At 40.4% G+C, this 15,517-nt stretch overlaps 1 protein-coding gene across 1 annotated transcript; it reads right to left on the bottom strand.

Moving 5' to 3' along the window:
* Window positions 1-6,555: 6,555 nt before the first annotated feature.
* On the bottom strand, window positions 6,556-7,346 carry LOC118768557 (zinc finger protein 431-like; the record flags this gene model as incomplete). The annotated part of the gene is made up of 1 exon (XM_036515327.1): window positions 6,556-7,346. A coding segment is annotated over one exon (765 nt), but the record flags the coding sequence as incomplete, so codon positions are not given.
* Between the last annotated feature and the right edge of the window lie 8,171 nt (window positions 7,347-15,517).

The following is a 15,517-nucleotide window of genomic DNA, read 5'->3' as shown; positions in this document are numbered from 1 at the left end:
AGTTACGCACTGGGGATCGATGTAATCGACTTAATACCTGTGTCTGTCCTTGTTTGTCCCCTCTGTGTTTAGCCCCTTGTGGGTAGTAAAGAAATAGGTATTATACAGCATTCCCTCGACTAACGTGGGTGTTACGTTCCAAAACCTCCCACCGAAAATAATAAAAATCTGAAAAAATATAAATACCTATTTCTTTACTAGCCACAAGGGGCTACACACAGAGGGGACAAACAAACGGATTAAGTCGATTATATCGATCCCCAGTGCGTAACTGGTACTTAATTTATCGACCACGTAAGGCAAAGTCGACCTCGGTGGAATTTGAACTCAGAACGTAATGGCAGACGAAATACCTATTTCTTTACTACCCACAAGGGGCTAAACACAGAGGGGACAAACAAGGACAGACAAACGGATTAAGTCGATTATATCGACCCCCAGTGCGTAACTGGTACTTAATTTATCGACCATGAAAGGATGAAAGGCAAAGTCGACTTCGGCGGAATTTGAACTCAGAACGTAGCGGCAGACGAAATACGGCTACGCATTTCACCCGGCGTGGTAACGTTTCCCAATAATACTTCTAAGAAATTGAGATCCTCCTAAATTACGCAATGGGACAAGGTTGATTGTGAAGACATTATAACCTAATGTGATGGGAGCTATCATCATCACTGGATGTACTTCTGGGGAAGAGGTTTCACCCAGGAGCTTTCACGTAATTTCCTTCATGTGATAGGAGTTATCTCCCTTCATAAACGAGGTAAATTTTATATTTTCATTTTTGTCAGAATTAGTTTCTCAATTAAAGACTTGAATTTAGAATAACAAATTTCTATACAATATATTTTGCTTTTTTCTTCCAATAGATGTGGCACAACTTCATTCCCAGGCGCCTCTGCTAGTAAAGAGAGAGAGAAAGAGAAAGTTTTTGAAGTGATATATATCTATATATATAAAACTGTAGTTATGTGAGTGTCTGTCCCCTTCGATTTAGATTCCTAACTACTCCCACATTTTGCGGTGCAGTTTAACCAAATTCGGGTATCTTATAGTCGTGATTCATATCGAGCCCGTCTGAGTATTAGCGCGCGTCTACGATGAGTCTACGATTTTAAAAATAATTTAACATCATTTTTTATTCCATTTTAATGCATAATTTTTCGTGTGTCGATGGCGGCGGAGTTGGCGTCCATGGTCACACCTGCACCTGTTTGCTTCTCCCCCTTCTTCCCTCCCTCGTGAAGCTGTGGGGAAGGGAGTGTAAGGAAATCAACGTCGTAAAGCGTTGTCAAGGAGACCAGCGTTCTTCATGGCTTGAAGACACCAAAACAGAAATGGCTAAGAAAGCCCGAATTGGCATCTATAAGGGAAGTAACTCTCTAAAAATGCTTATATAGTTATTTCCCTTAGAAACCCGAGCAACGCCGGGCGATACTGCTAGTCAGAATAATGGATTATCATCATCATCGTCCCGAAACGTCTGTTTTCCATGCTGGCATGGGTTGGACGGTCTGACTGAAGACTGGCAAACCAAAAGGCTGCATCAGGCTCCAATCTGATTTGGCAAAGTTTCTACAGTTGGATGCCCTTCCTAACGCCAACCACTCCAAGAGTGTAGTGGGTGCTTTTTACATACCACCAGCATGAGGGCCAGTCAGGCAGTACTGGCACTGATCACGCTTGAATGGTGCCTTTTACGTGCCACCAGCACTGGAGTCAGTCACGCAGCACTCCTTTACTTGTTTCAGTCATTTGACTGCGGCCATGCTGGAGCACCACCTTTTAGTCGAGCAACTCGACCCTGGGACTTATTCTTTTTGTAAGCCCAGTACTTATTCTATCGGTCTCTTTTTGCCGAACCGCTAAGTGACGGGGACGTAAACACACCAGCATCGATTGTCAAGCAATGCTAGGGGAACAAACACAGACACACACACATACATATATATACGACGGGCTTCTTTCAGTTTCCGTCTACCAAATCCACTCCCAAGGCATTGGTCGGCCCGGAGCTATAGCAGAAGACACTTGCCAAAGATGCCACGCAGTGGGACTGAACCATGTGGTTGGTTAGCACGCTACTTACCACACAGCCACTCCTGCGCTGGCAACAACCTATATATATTTTATTCATATTTTTAGCGCTTTCTTCCATTGTCAGATTTATTAAAAAGTGGTTTAAAGTTAGATTTGTCTTTTACATATATAACTGTGGGGTTTGTCAAGCAAGGGAAAAGAAATATTCAAAGCCACAGTCGAACCAATTCTACTATATGGCTCAGAAACCTGGATGTTATCGAAGAAGCTTGAGAGGCGGTTGGATGGAACCTACACTCGCCTCCTTATGAGAGCTCAAAATCTCTCGTGGAAGCGCCATCCAACCAAAATGCAAATATATGGGAAACTACCACCTGTGTCATCTCTTGTGAAAGGTAGAAGAGTCCAGTTTGCTGGACATTGTTGTAGAGCTGAAAAAGAAGTAATTTCTCCTCTTCTCCTCTGGAAGCCATGTACTCGCAATACCAGAGGGCGCACACTCTCCTACCCTGATGTAATCTCCAGGGATACAGGCATCCAGCAACAGGACCTCCGTAATGCTATGATGAACCGTGAAGTCTGGCGTAGTATGGTAAATTCCATTGTCTCGACCACGGTCGAACAATGATGATGATATATATATATATATATATATATATATACATACATACATATCATCTCTTGTGAAAGGTAGAAGAGTCCAGTTTGCTGGACATTGTTGTTGAGCTGAAAACGAGGCAATTTCTACTCTTCTCCTCTGGAAGCCATCTGCTCGCGATACCAGGGGGTGCACACTCTCCTACCCTGTATCTCCAGGGATACAGGCATCCAGCAACAGGACCTCCGTAATGCTATGATGGACCGTGAAGTCTGGCGTAGCATAATAAATTCCATTGTCTCGACCACGGTCGAACAATGATGGTGATGAGGGGAAAAGAAAGAAAAAAGTTTGAGAAGGAGGGGGGGGTAAAGGGGTACAGCTTTCCCATTGGAATGGTCAGACTTGTTTGTTTAGGATTTAATACTTATTGATCTTTTGGGGTGGGGAAGAAAAAGAATTTTTGTATTGGAATCGGTGAAGCTTTTTAATTGAAAAACCAGATATTGTTTTTTGACTTTCTTCAGTAAAAAATATAATTGCAGTTCCACGTCTTCTTTCATTATTCTTTTGTATTAATTAATTAGGATTCAATATTTAGTGGTTTTCTGGGTGGGGAAGAAAAGGAATTTTCGTAACTGAAGTAGTCCCTGTTTTTACTTGAAAAACCAGATGTTGTTTTTAACTTTCATCTGTAAAAATTATAACTCTATTTCCATGTTTTGCTTTTCATTTTGTATTCATTAAAGAATGGTTGTATGGACGTGGTCGACTTTCTTTGATTGAAATTCTAGATGTTTTTGAAGGAGTGATTTTAAAGTACACTATACACAGCAATTATATGTATACTAGCAGTATCGCCCGGCGTTGCTCAGGTTTGTAAGGGAAATAACCATAAAGCATTTTTAGAGAGTTATAGCCAAAAAATAGCAAAAAAATGGAAAAAAATGATGGTAAATTTTTTTAGAGTGAAAAAAGGTGGAGTTGCGTCCCTAGACAGTTTGCGGTTTGTGTTTTGATTCTCGACCCCATGTCGAATTATCGATTTTTTTCAGAACTGGGGGAACTTTTCAAAATTTTCGCCTGCGTTAGTTTTGAGGCGATTTATGACATTGGGCTATGTGTGTGTCAGTTTCATCAGAATCGGTTGAAAAGCCGTGGTCAGGGTGAGGGTACAAGACCTAACAGACACACAAGACACGCACACAGACAAAACTGCCGTTTATATAGGAGAGATATATATATTTCTTGTTTTTATCTTCTTTTTTCGACCAGTCCATCAGATGTAGTTACACATCGCTGGTCACAATGCATTTGCATTGTCTTAGCCTTCAACCGACGCCACCCCGCTGGCTAAGCAAGCAGGCCAACAGAAGAAAGAAAGTTGCAGCGAAAGAGTACAGCAGGGATCACCAGCCCCTGCCGGAGCTTCGTGGATCTTTTAGGTGTTTTCGCTCAATAAACACTCACAACGCCCGGTCTGGGAATTGAAACCGCGATCCTACGACCGCGAGTCCGCTGCCCTAACCACTGGGCCATATATATATCACAGATATAGGGTGAAATATACTTAATTTAATAAAATCAACAAATTTCACCAAGTAGTTTTTCGGTGGAAAAGGACCATATTCGGTAAAAGTTTATATAATTATAACAAAGAGGGTCTTTGCAACAGGTTGCGAGACCACATACCCAAAGTATTAGAAATAGCAGCCAGAAGACTGTTATTTCTTTTACTACAAAAATATGTCTCCACAGACAAAAGTATTTGTAAACTATTTTTCGGTGGGGGACTAAAAGGACCATATTCGGTAAAAGTTTATATAATTATAACAAAGAGGGTCTTTGCAACAGGTTGCGAGACCACATACCCAAAGTATTAGAAATAGCAGCCAGAAGACTGTTATTTCTTTTACTACAAAAATATGTCTCCACAGACAAAAGTATTTGTAACTCATTATGTAGCAAAAAAAGAAGAAAAATAATGAAATCAAACAGTCCACGGTCGATTATGGACGCACGTTTCTGGATTAGAATCAAAGATTCATTTCCTTTATCAACATAATATTCCGGTAAATAAATCTAGAAATGCTAGGAAATCTTACCCTCCATATTTCCGATCGGGCGACATCGGGGCATACAGAAGCTAATTAGCATATCCCCATTTAAATAGATGAGTGAATTCGTATTTCCCTCCAGAATTTTTCCCACATGAAACACACACACACACCTATATACGTACATTTTCATATTTATAAACACATATATAAGTACACATGATTTAAAAAAAAAAATAATATAATTAAGGATTCATATCTGGGAGACCAACACAGACACATATACGTATAATGAGTGTTGGTTATGAGTTTTATTTAAGTTGACTGCGGCTGGTTCATCTTGATGTAGCTGTGTGTTGGTTATGCATTCACCGGTCTAGTCTGTCTGCCTGGAGTTACCGAATACAAAAGAATGACAAGAAGAACCACGTAAATTCAATGTGATTTATTTATTACAACTATTTTTAAAATCTGGAGGAAATGGCTTTTATCAAAAACAAAAATATCCCACAGGTAAGTTACCTGAGATGTGGTGAGATAAGCTATAGAGTTGGGAGGTTGTTAACACACACTGTTCTATCTCTTTACAATTAGAGAGAGTGTCCCTTATTTGTTTTCTTTTTTTGGCATAGAAGGAACTTTGACAATTATAGCAATCCCCTGATGAATAGCTAGGTTACTGCCAAGCAGAATGCCTACAACACTATCACCAATTTAGGAGGAGCTCAAAATGCTTATTTTTCTTATGGACTGTCACATTGATAGTCACACATCTATATGAATAGATACACATTTAGTTAACACCAGAAGTACCGAGCGGTCATTTATCACTAATTCTGCTTATTACTTTTTAATTTCTACAACTCTATTGAATGAGCAATCATGAGCATCATTTTATATATGTGTATAGATATATATTTTTTGCATGTAAATAAATGATAAAAGAATGTATTTTCAATTCCTTTATTCAATGCATTTGCTGATATTTAAAATAAATTGTATTAATTGCGATTTTCAATGAGAGTCAAAAACGACCGCTATGGTCTTTGTAAGAAGAAAGAAATGTTGGTACATCTAGTGTCCACTCTTTAGCATTTAAACCAGCCATAGCTGGCCTAAATATTCCATCTATTTTATGTTCAAACTACCCAGAAACGGTCTCTTGCACCCAGCCTGGGTAAATGAAGCCTTACAGCAGAGGGAAGAATATTGATGTGGCAGTGACCGTGGTCAGACACAAAAGGCCAATCAGTCACATGAGAAGAGAAGAGAGAGAAAAAGAGGAATAATATATATATGTGAGGTATACTAGCCATCTCAATATGGCTAACCACTAAGGGTGGGTGTCACTGTAGCTTGTAGCCCCAGGAGAACATCGTCTCTAGCTGGCTTTAGGCACACTTTCTGTCAATACCTAGAATCTGCAGTCCGTGCGTTTCACTTAGGTTGACGAGGGAAGGATGACCTCCCTTTGCAAATACCATAAGGTCACATGTAGTGTGCCTAAAGCCAGCTGGAGACGATGATCTCCTGGGGCTAAAAGCTACAGTAACACCCACCCTTAGTGGTTAGCCATATTGAGATGGCAAATATACCTCACTTCGTCGTGCAGTTACTGTTTATACTTCGTCCAGAGATTTAATATATATATATATATGAGATATATCTATAGATATATATCTATATTTATAATATATATATATCAATATGCAAAATACAATACTCAGCAGAAAAACCACCCTATGGGTAGTTTTTCTGCTAGTCACCAATAATTTGGTTGTCTCTCTTGTATGAATACGTTTATGGGTAATTAGGTATACTGGGCAGAGAAAGATTGTTACAGACGTCACATAATTGCTACTTGAGAGAAAGATTTACCACAGATTTCACAGTGAAATGTGTCGTCTCCGTATGAATACGTTATGAATAGTTAGAGCACTTTTATGAGAAAATAATTTACCACAGATTTCACAGTGAAATGGTGACTCTCCTGTATGAATACGTTTATGGGCAATTAGGTTACTACTGGCAGAGAAAGATTTGTTACAGATGTCACATTGATATGGCTTCTCTCCTGTATGAATACGTTTGTGTACAATCAAGGAAATACTTGCAGAAAACATTTTACCACAGATATCACAATGATATGGCCTCTCTCCAGTATGGAAGCGTTTATGAGCAACTAAATTGCTACTTTGAGAGAAAGATTTACCACAGATATCACAATGATATGGTGTCTCTCCTGTATGGAAACGTTTATGTTTAGCCAAGTGGCCACTTTGAGAGAATGATTTACCACAGATTTCACAGTGAAATTGTGTCTCTCCTGTATGAATACTTTTGTGTAAAGTCAAATAATTTATGTGAGAGAATGATTTACCACAGATATCACAAGAATATGGTGTTTCTCCTGTATGAATACGTATATGAGTAGTTAGGTTACTACTGCTAGAGAAAGATTTGTTACAGACATCACAGGGATATGGCTTCTCTCCTGTATGGAAACGTTTATGTTTAGCTAAGTGGCCACTTTGAGAGAATGATTTACCACAGATTTCACAGTGAAATGGTGTCTCTCCTGTATGAATACGTTTATGAGTAGTTAGAGCACTTTTATAAGAAAATAATTTACCACAGGTATCACAGTGATATGGTGTCTCTCCTGTATGAATACGTTTGTGAGGAGTTAACGCACTGCTACGAGGGAATGATTTACCACAGATATTACAGGAATATGGTTTCTCCCCTGTATGAATGTGTTTGTGATAATTTAAAGCACTTGGGTCAGAGAATGATTTACCACAGACGTCACAGTGAAATGGCTTCTCCCCTGTATGAATACGTTTGTGCATATTCAAGCTGCCTTTTCGAGAGAATGACTTTTTACAGACATCACAATCATGTGATGATTTTCGTCTACCTTTTTCTTTATCTTCTGGAAAAGTCAGATCCTTTAGTTCTCACTCTTTTCCATTATTTTTTTCTTTGAAAATCACAATATAATAAATATATATTTTCTTCTTTGTACTTCTATAGTCTTTTGTTTGCAAGTATTTCGACTGCTGTATTTCTGTCCAGTGTTACCTTGTCCCAAAAACTCGTTAGTAAATTTATCCAAGTTTAATTTGCAAAGAGACACATTGTAGACACTCCAGCCAGTGATGTCCAGAAGGTTTACTAATAACACATTTCAGAGTAAATATATCAGAGGAATTCTGCCATAGATTTATAGAAACAATCTTATATATCTGTTCTGTAAAATATTTCCATTTTGGTCTTAAAAAGCTGATAAATAATGAGAATGTATCTTCAGTTATGCCAACCGTCATCTGATATTCTGAAATAATAAAGAAACAACAGTTGTAAGAGACAGATTTATAGAAACAATCTTGATATCTGTTCTGTACAATATTTCCAATTTGGTCTTTGAAAAGCTGATAAATAATGAGTGTATCTTCAGTTATGCCATGTCATCTGATATTCTGAAATAATAAAAACAAAAGTGTAAGATATAGAGGCTACTTAAAAAATACAGATTCAACATTTCCATAAAGATAACTCTAGAAACAAACATTTAACTGAACAACAGAACTTTTTAATTATCAAAAACATCAGAAAATCTTTTGTAAAGCTAACAGATTTCTTAACTCCAGCTACACATTAAAAAAAAAAAAACGAAAGCGTAGGCTCGAAATGTAAAAGACTTTTTCTATTTCTATTCCTGAGCGCCATACTAAACATTTGTTGTTTGTACTCCACCTGCCTTCATCTTTTATTTATTTTCGTAAACCTTCCCGTTATATATATATATGTATATATATGTTTAGGCACAGGAGTGGCTGTGTTCTAAGAAGCTTGTTTCCCAACCCAACCACATGGTCCCAGGTTCAGTCCCACTTGGGCAAGTGTCTTCTACTACAGCCTCGGGCCAACTAAAGCCTTGTGCATGGATTTGGTAGAGAGAAACTGAGAGAAGCCCGTTGTATCATCATTATCGTTTAACGTCCGCTTTCCATGTTGGCATGGGTTGGACGGTTTGAGTAAGGACTGGCAAGCTAAGAGGCTGCATCTACAGCTGGATGCCCTTTCTAATGCCAACTACTCCAAGAGTGTAGTGAGTGCTTTTTACATGCCACTGTCCCGAGGCCAGTCAGGCAGCACTGGCGACGACCACACTCGAATGATGCTTTTTATGTACCACCAGCACGAATCCTTCGACATGAGAAAGATCAGAAATGCAAAAACATGTTTAAATACTTTGGTAAAATGAAAAAGGATTGGAGGGGGGTGGATGGCACATGGTATGAAATTTACGAATCTGGTTTTTTTAAAACAAAAAAACTTGATATAAGAAGAAATTAGTAAAACAAGTCATTACTCATTTTGCCCCATTTTAGACGTCATTTTGTGAAACTTGAAACACCAAACATTCTTCCCGATATTCTGTTAGCAACCTCAATTACACTGAGGTCAAAGTTCAGGAAAAAGAGGATCAGCCAACCGAACAACTTCTGTACGGAAAGACTTCCTCCCGAACGAATGCTTTATTATAATTTATGCGTTTCTTTTTATAGTGAAGGGGACAAAATAAGCGGGGCAAAATGAGTAATTTCCCATTTCTCATTATTTTCTTCCAGCTTGCATAAAATGGGTCCCACTAGCGAACAGTGGTCCCGCTGCGCGCCCACGCTAGCTGGACGTAAGTAGTCGATCCTACAACAACTTTTTAATCCTAACCCTGGTTTACTCTTTTACTTGTTTCAGTCATTTGACTGCGGCCATGCTGGAGCACCGACTTTAATCGAGCAACTTGGCCCCGGGACTTATTCTTTTTGTAAGCCCAGTACTTATTCTATCGATCTCTTATGCAGAACCGCTAAGTGACGGGGACGCAAACACACCAGCATCGGTTGTCAAGCAAATGCTAGGGAGACAAACACAGACACACAAACACACATACATATATATATATATACGACAGGCTTCTTTCAGTTTCCGTCTACCAAATCCACTCACAAGGCATTGGTCGGCCCGAGGCTATAGTCGAAGGCACTCGCCCAAGATGCCACGCATGGGACTGAACCCGGAACCATGTGGTTGGTAAGCAAGCTACTTACCACACAGCCACTCCCACGCCTATTTGTTTATAAAAATAATTTATTTAATTAGTTTAAAAAATTATTTAGGATCGACTAGTTTCGACTAGCTAGTACGGATGCGTGTGTGCGCACCGGGACCACTGTTCGCTAGTAGTACCTATAAAATGATTACATTGTGAGTATGCCTCATCATTTGGTATTACTATATTATATCTGGGAGTAAAAAAAAAAAAGGGCAAGACTTCCTTTTGTAAACGAGGGGACGGGAGGAAGCCTTTCCTTCGTTTCTTAACATTTCTGTGGTTGGAATGTATTTTAAGAATATTTCCCCAACTAAAAACACCCAAGAAACGTAAAAGGGAAAACTAGGAAATTACTCATTTTGCCCCACTTACTAATTTCGTCCGCCTGCCCATATCAAGAAGCAAGCATTCGATAAATTATAATAAAGCATTGGTTTCTCAACATTTCTGTGGTCGGAGTGTATTTGGGGATATTTCTCAAACTAAAATACAACGAACGAATGTGGAAATGATGGAGCGTGTAGGAAGAAATGAGGAATTACTCATTTTGCCCGCTTACTAAGTTTCGTCCCTTACCTTATATCAAGAAACAAGGGTTTGATAAATTATAATAAAGCATTGGATTCTCAGCATTTCTGTGGTTGGAGTTTATTTAAGAATATTTCTCCACCTAAAACACACAACAAACAAACTTGAAGAAGAAACGATGGAGCGTGTAGGAGGTTGCCGCCATAGCTAGAAATAGCAGCCAATGCGGAACAATCAAATCTGATTCACAAAGTATTGAAAGATTAAATGTTTTCGTTGTTTAATACTCACGGAAATGTCTTTATAAAGGATGGTGTTGTTGTTGTTATGAGTGCATCTCTCTATCAGGTGATAGAGAGAGATGTATCTTAAACGCGTTCGGGAGTTAATTAAGAGAACTCCCAGCACCTGACATATTTGTCAAGATGTAATGAATGGAGACGGAAGTACGTTTCGTGCGCATGCGTATGAAATGCTGATTTCACATTTTGACACAAGACCAGCAATTTCGGGAGGGAGTGGACAGAAGTCAATTGCGTGGACAGCAGTTGTCGACCTCCAGAAATGGCACATTTTCTAATGAAGTTTTCAACAAATACGCTTCGGCAGTATTTCGTCTGCCGTTACGTTCCGAGTTCAAATTCCGCCGTGGTCGACTTTGCCTTTCGTCCTTTCGGGGTCAATAAATTAAGTACCAGTTACGCACTGGGGTCGACATAAGCGACTTAATCCATTTGTCTGTCCTCTCTGTGTTTAGGCCCCATGTGGGTAATAAAGAAATAGGTATATATTTATTTTTCTAGCCCAATGACCATTAATATTATACTCTTTTACTTGTTTCAGTCATTTGATTGCGGCCATGCTGGAGCACCGCCTTTAGTCGAGCAACTCGACCCCGGGACTTATTCTTTGTAAGCCCAGTACTCAATCGGTCTCTTTTGTCGAACCGCTAAGTGACGGGGACATAAGCACACCAGCATCGGTTGTCAAGCAATGCTAGGGGGACAAACACAGACACACAAACATACACGCACACACACACATATATATATACATATATACGACAGGCTTTTTTCAGTTTCCGTCTACCAAACCCACTCACAAGGCTTTGGTCAGCCCGTGGCTATAGTAGAAGACACTTGCCCAGGGTGCCACGCAGTGGGACTGAACCCGGAACCATGTGGTTGGTAAGCAAGGTACTTACCACACAGCCACTCCTGAGCCTATATATCACCGATATATAAAAATACAATCTCATCTATTTACACCAGAGGCCTGCGGAGCATTTCAATTCAGCCCACAGAGCATTTTTGGTAGGTCTTGAATAACCTTCATTAACATTTATTTTTCAATACCTTCGTTTTGGGATTTGACAGTAATCGCACTACATGACCATGAGGAAAACGCATAGATTCACGCTCAATGCATACTGAGATGCCTGACCGTAGAACCCCACACAGGCCTTGATAGCACAAAAGCCAAAAATAATTTTCACCAGTAAATTCCATGTATCAATAGATATGAAGATTTGACAACAGCTTTTTAAAGCAAATACATTCTATCTCTTTATTGCCCACAAGGGGCAAAACATAGAGGGGACAAACAAAGACAGAGAAACGAATTAAGTCGATTACATCGACCCCAGTTCGTAACTGGTACTTAATTTATCGACCCTGAAAGGATGAAAGGCAAAGTCGACCTCGGCATAATTTGAACTCAGAACGTAACGGCAGACAAAATACCCATTTCTTTACTACCCACAAGGGGCTAAACAAAGAGGGGACGAACAAGGACAGACAAGGGGATTAAGTCGATTACATCAACCCCAGAACATAACTAGTACTTAATTTATCGACCCCCAAAAGGATGAAAGGTAAAGTCGACCTAGGAGGAATTTGAACTCAGAATGTAACGGCAGACGAAATACCCATTTCTTTACTACCCACAAGGGGCTAAACAAGGACAGACACACAGATTAAGTTGATTATATCAAACCCAGTACATAACTGGTACTTAATTTATCGACCCCGAAAGGATGAAAGGCAAAGTCAACCTCGGCGGAATTTGAACTCAGAACCTAGCGGCAGACGTAATACGGCTACGCATTTCGCCCGGCGTGCTAATGTTTCTGCCAGCTCGCCACCTTAAAGGCAAATACATTCGAAGCCATGAAAAGTTCCCCCATGGTACAGGTGCAGGAGTGGCTGTGTGGTAAGTAGCTTGCTAACCAACCACATGGTTCCGGGTTCAGTCCCACTGCGTGGCATCTTGGGCAATTGTCTTCTGCTATAGCCCCGGGCCTACCAATGCCTTGTGAGTGGATTTGGTAGACGGAAACTAATTTGCTCAACAAAAGGCATTGCTCCAGCATGGCCACAGTCAAATGACTGAAACAAGTAAAAGGGTAAAGAGGTACATTTAAATGCTCTTAACACCTTCATGTTCGTTAATGTGTTAATAGTTTGTCATTGACGAATTTTGAGCCAAAGAAGAAAAATTGAAAGAGCAAACTGCATGAACGGAAAAGGTTAAAAACCACATTTACTTAGTAAGGCTCAAAATTGTTCTACCGTAAGTGAATAGCCAATGGTATACATGAAGGCACCAGTTAAGTTAATTTTTGGCTCAAAAAGCAAAAAGCAAGGTCATGTAGGGGGACATGGAGTTATGTACAGGGAGGGTGTTCATGCAAAGAGTTCAGGCCATTTCTGGTCAAGAGAGACTTTGAACCGAGCGGTCGTCGGCATCTTCACTATCTCGTCCGGCAGCTTATTCCACGGATCCGCAACCCGGACGGAGAAAGCCCCTCTCCTTCGATTGAGATGAAATCGTCGCAGAGAGAGCTTTTCGGAGTGACCCCGCAGCCGACGCTCTGGAGCAGGAGTGAAGAACAGCTCTTTCAAGAGGTTACACTTTCCGCTTATGATGTCGTGAGCAAGAATGAGATCACCACGGCATCGTCGTTTTTCTAGAGAATAAAGGTCGAGCGTCTTCAGCCTTTCTTCATAAGACAAATTCTTGGGACCAAGAACCATGCGGGTAGCCAGCTTCTGGACTCGTTCGAGATGATGTATGTCTTTGAGGAGATAAGGAGAAGAGGCTTGAATCCCATACTCCAATATGGGTCTCACCAGCGTGACATAGAGCGGTAGGAATATGGCTGCTGTGAACATACCGAATGACCGTCGAATCAAAAACAGAACTCCGCGTGCTTTGTTGGTAGGATGGACGCACTGGGCTGAAGGCGAAAAGGAAGAATCCACCAAGACACCCAGGTCCTTTACCTGAATCTGGCCTGCCAGCACGCTGCCAAAGGTCAATCCGGCCCGTGAACTGGAAAGTTTGCCAGCCCCTGATTAACACACACACACTGACAAATATACCAACAGTATATTTTCTTCATTCAAGAAATATAATGGAACATAGAAGAATATTACAAAAGAAGAATTTTTATTAAAAATACAACAATGGTAGATATTGTTGTGGTTACATAAAATATATTGTCCACAGGTTGTTATAACACAATGATATCTTCTTTCCTGATAGGATATATTTATTGTTACACTAGCAGCATAGTCCAGCGTTGCCCGGGTATGTAAGAACCTCTAGTAGGCAACGACTTGCGGCTGCAGCTGCGATTAGCAGAAGTATGTCAAGGTTATGTTGTCTGGTCATGTTTTGCCTCGTTGACTGCTTGAAGTGGAGGAATTTATGAATTTTTTTCAGAACTGGGGGAACTTTTCAACATTTTCACCGCGTTAGTTTTGAATTATGACATTGGGCTATGTGTGTGTCAAGTTTCATCAGAATCGGTTGAAAGCCGTGGTCAGGGTGAGGGTACAACATGACAGACACACAGACAGACAACCTGCCTTTTATATATAGAGAAGATACGACATTTTTTCTTCCACAAATCACTTTATTTAAGGGAAGCATTTATTTAAGGGAAGCATTCACTACAGATAGGCGCAGGAGTGGCTGTGTGGTAAGTGGCTTGCTTACCAACCATGTGGTTCCGGGTTCAGTCCCATGCGTGGTATCTTGGGCGAGTGCCTTCGACTATAGCCTCGGGCCGACCAATGCCTTGTGAGTGGATTTGGTAGACGGAAACTGAAAGAAGCCCGTCGTATATATATATATGTATGTGTGTGTATATGTTTGTGTGTCTGTGTTTGTCCCCCTAGCATTGCTTGACAACCGATGCTGGTGTGTTTATGTTGCCGTCACTTAGCGGTTCGGCAAAAGAGACCGAGAGAATAAGTACTGGGCTTACAAAAGAATAAGTCCCGGGGTCGAGTTGCTCGATTAAAGGCGGTGTTCCAGCATGGCCGCAGTCAAATGACTGAAACAAGTAAAAGAGAGTAATGTGGTTTCCCTTGTGTACGAAGGTGCGTGTGTGTGCACTAGCATAGCTAGAGTGTGTGCCGCCCGGGGTGGCCCTTCTGTTTGCAACTCTCGGACCCCACAAAGAAAATATTGCCTACAGCAGACACCTAAGAGTGGTGTCCCTTTAAAAGTGCCACCTGGGGTAGACTGCACCCACTACGCTAGTGTATGTGTAGTTAAGTGATCTGTTTGTGAGAAGCAGTGACTACAGATTTTGCAGTGGTGTGTTTCCTCATCTTTATGAAGGTGTGTGTATGTGTGTGTATGTGTGGGTGTGTGTGTATGTGTGTGTGTATGTGTGTGAGTGTGTATGTATGTGAATGTGTGTGTGTATGTGTGAGTGTGTGTGTGTGTCTGTGAGTGTATGTGTGTGTATGTATGTGAGTTTGTGTGTGTGTGAGTGTGTGTGAGAGTGTGTGTGTGTGTGAGTGTGTATGTGTGAGAGTGTGAGTGTGTGTGTGTGTGAATGTCCGTGTTTGTCAATCACTACTGCTTGGCTACAAGTTTTGGTGTGTTTAAAATTTCCATAACTTAGCGGTTCAGCAAAAAAGACTGATGAAATAAGGACCAGGTATAAAAAAAAACAGAAACAAATATGTAGTGGGGTCGATTTGCTGCACTAAAATTCTTCAATGCATGTTAACCAAATACATGTCTCAATAGTCTTTAGCATTTAAACTGGCCCAGATATTCTACCCATTTTAGGACCCGTCTAGAGATCTGGGTTCCCACATGTCCCATACAAAGACATCCTAAAAAATAAACAATCACATCATTAATATCTTG

The sequence above is a fragment of the Octopus sinensis genome, linkage group LG30 (assembly GCF_006345805.1).
Source record: "Octopus sinensis linkage group LG30, ASM634580v1, whole genome shotgun sequence".
NCBI lineage: Eukaryota > Metazoa > Mollusca > Cephalopoda > Octopoda > Octopodidae > Octopus > Octopus sinensis.
This window is presented reverse-complemented; position numbering and strand designations above follow the sequence as displayed.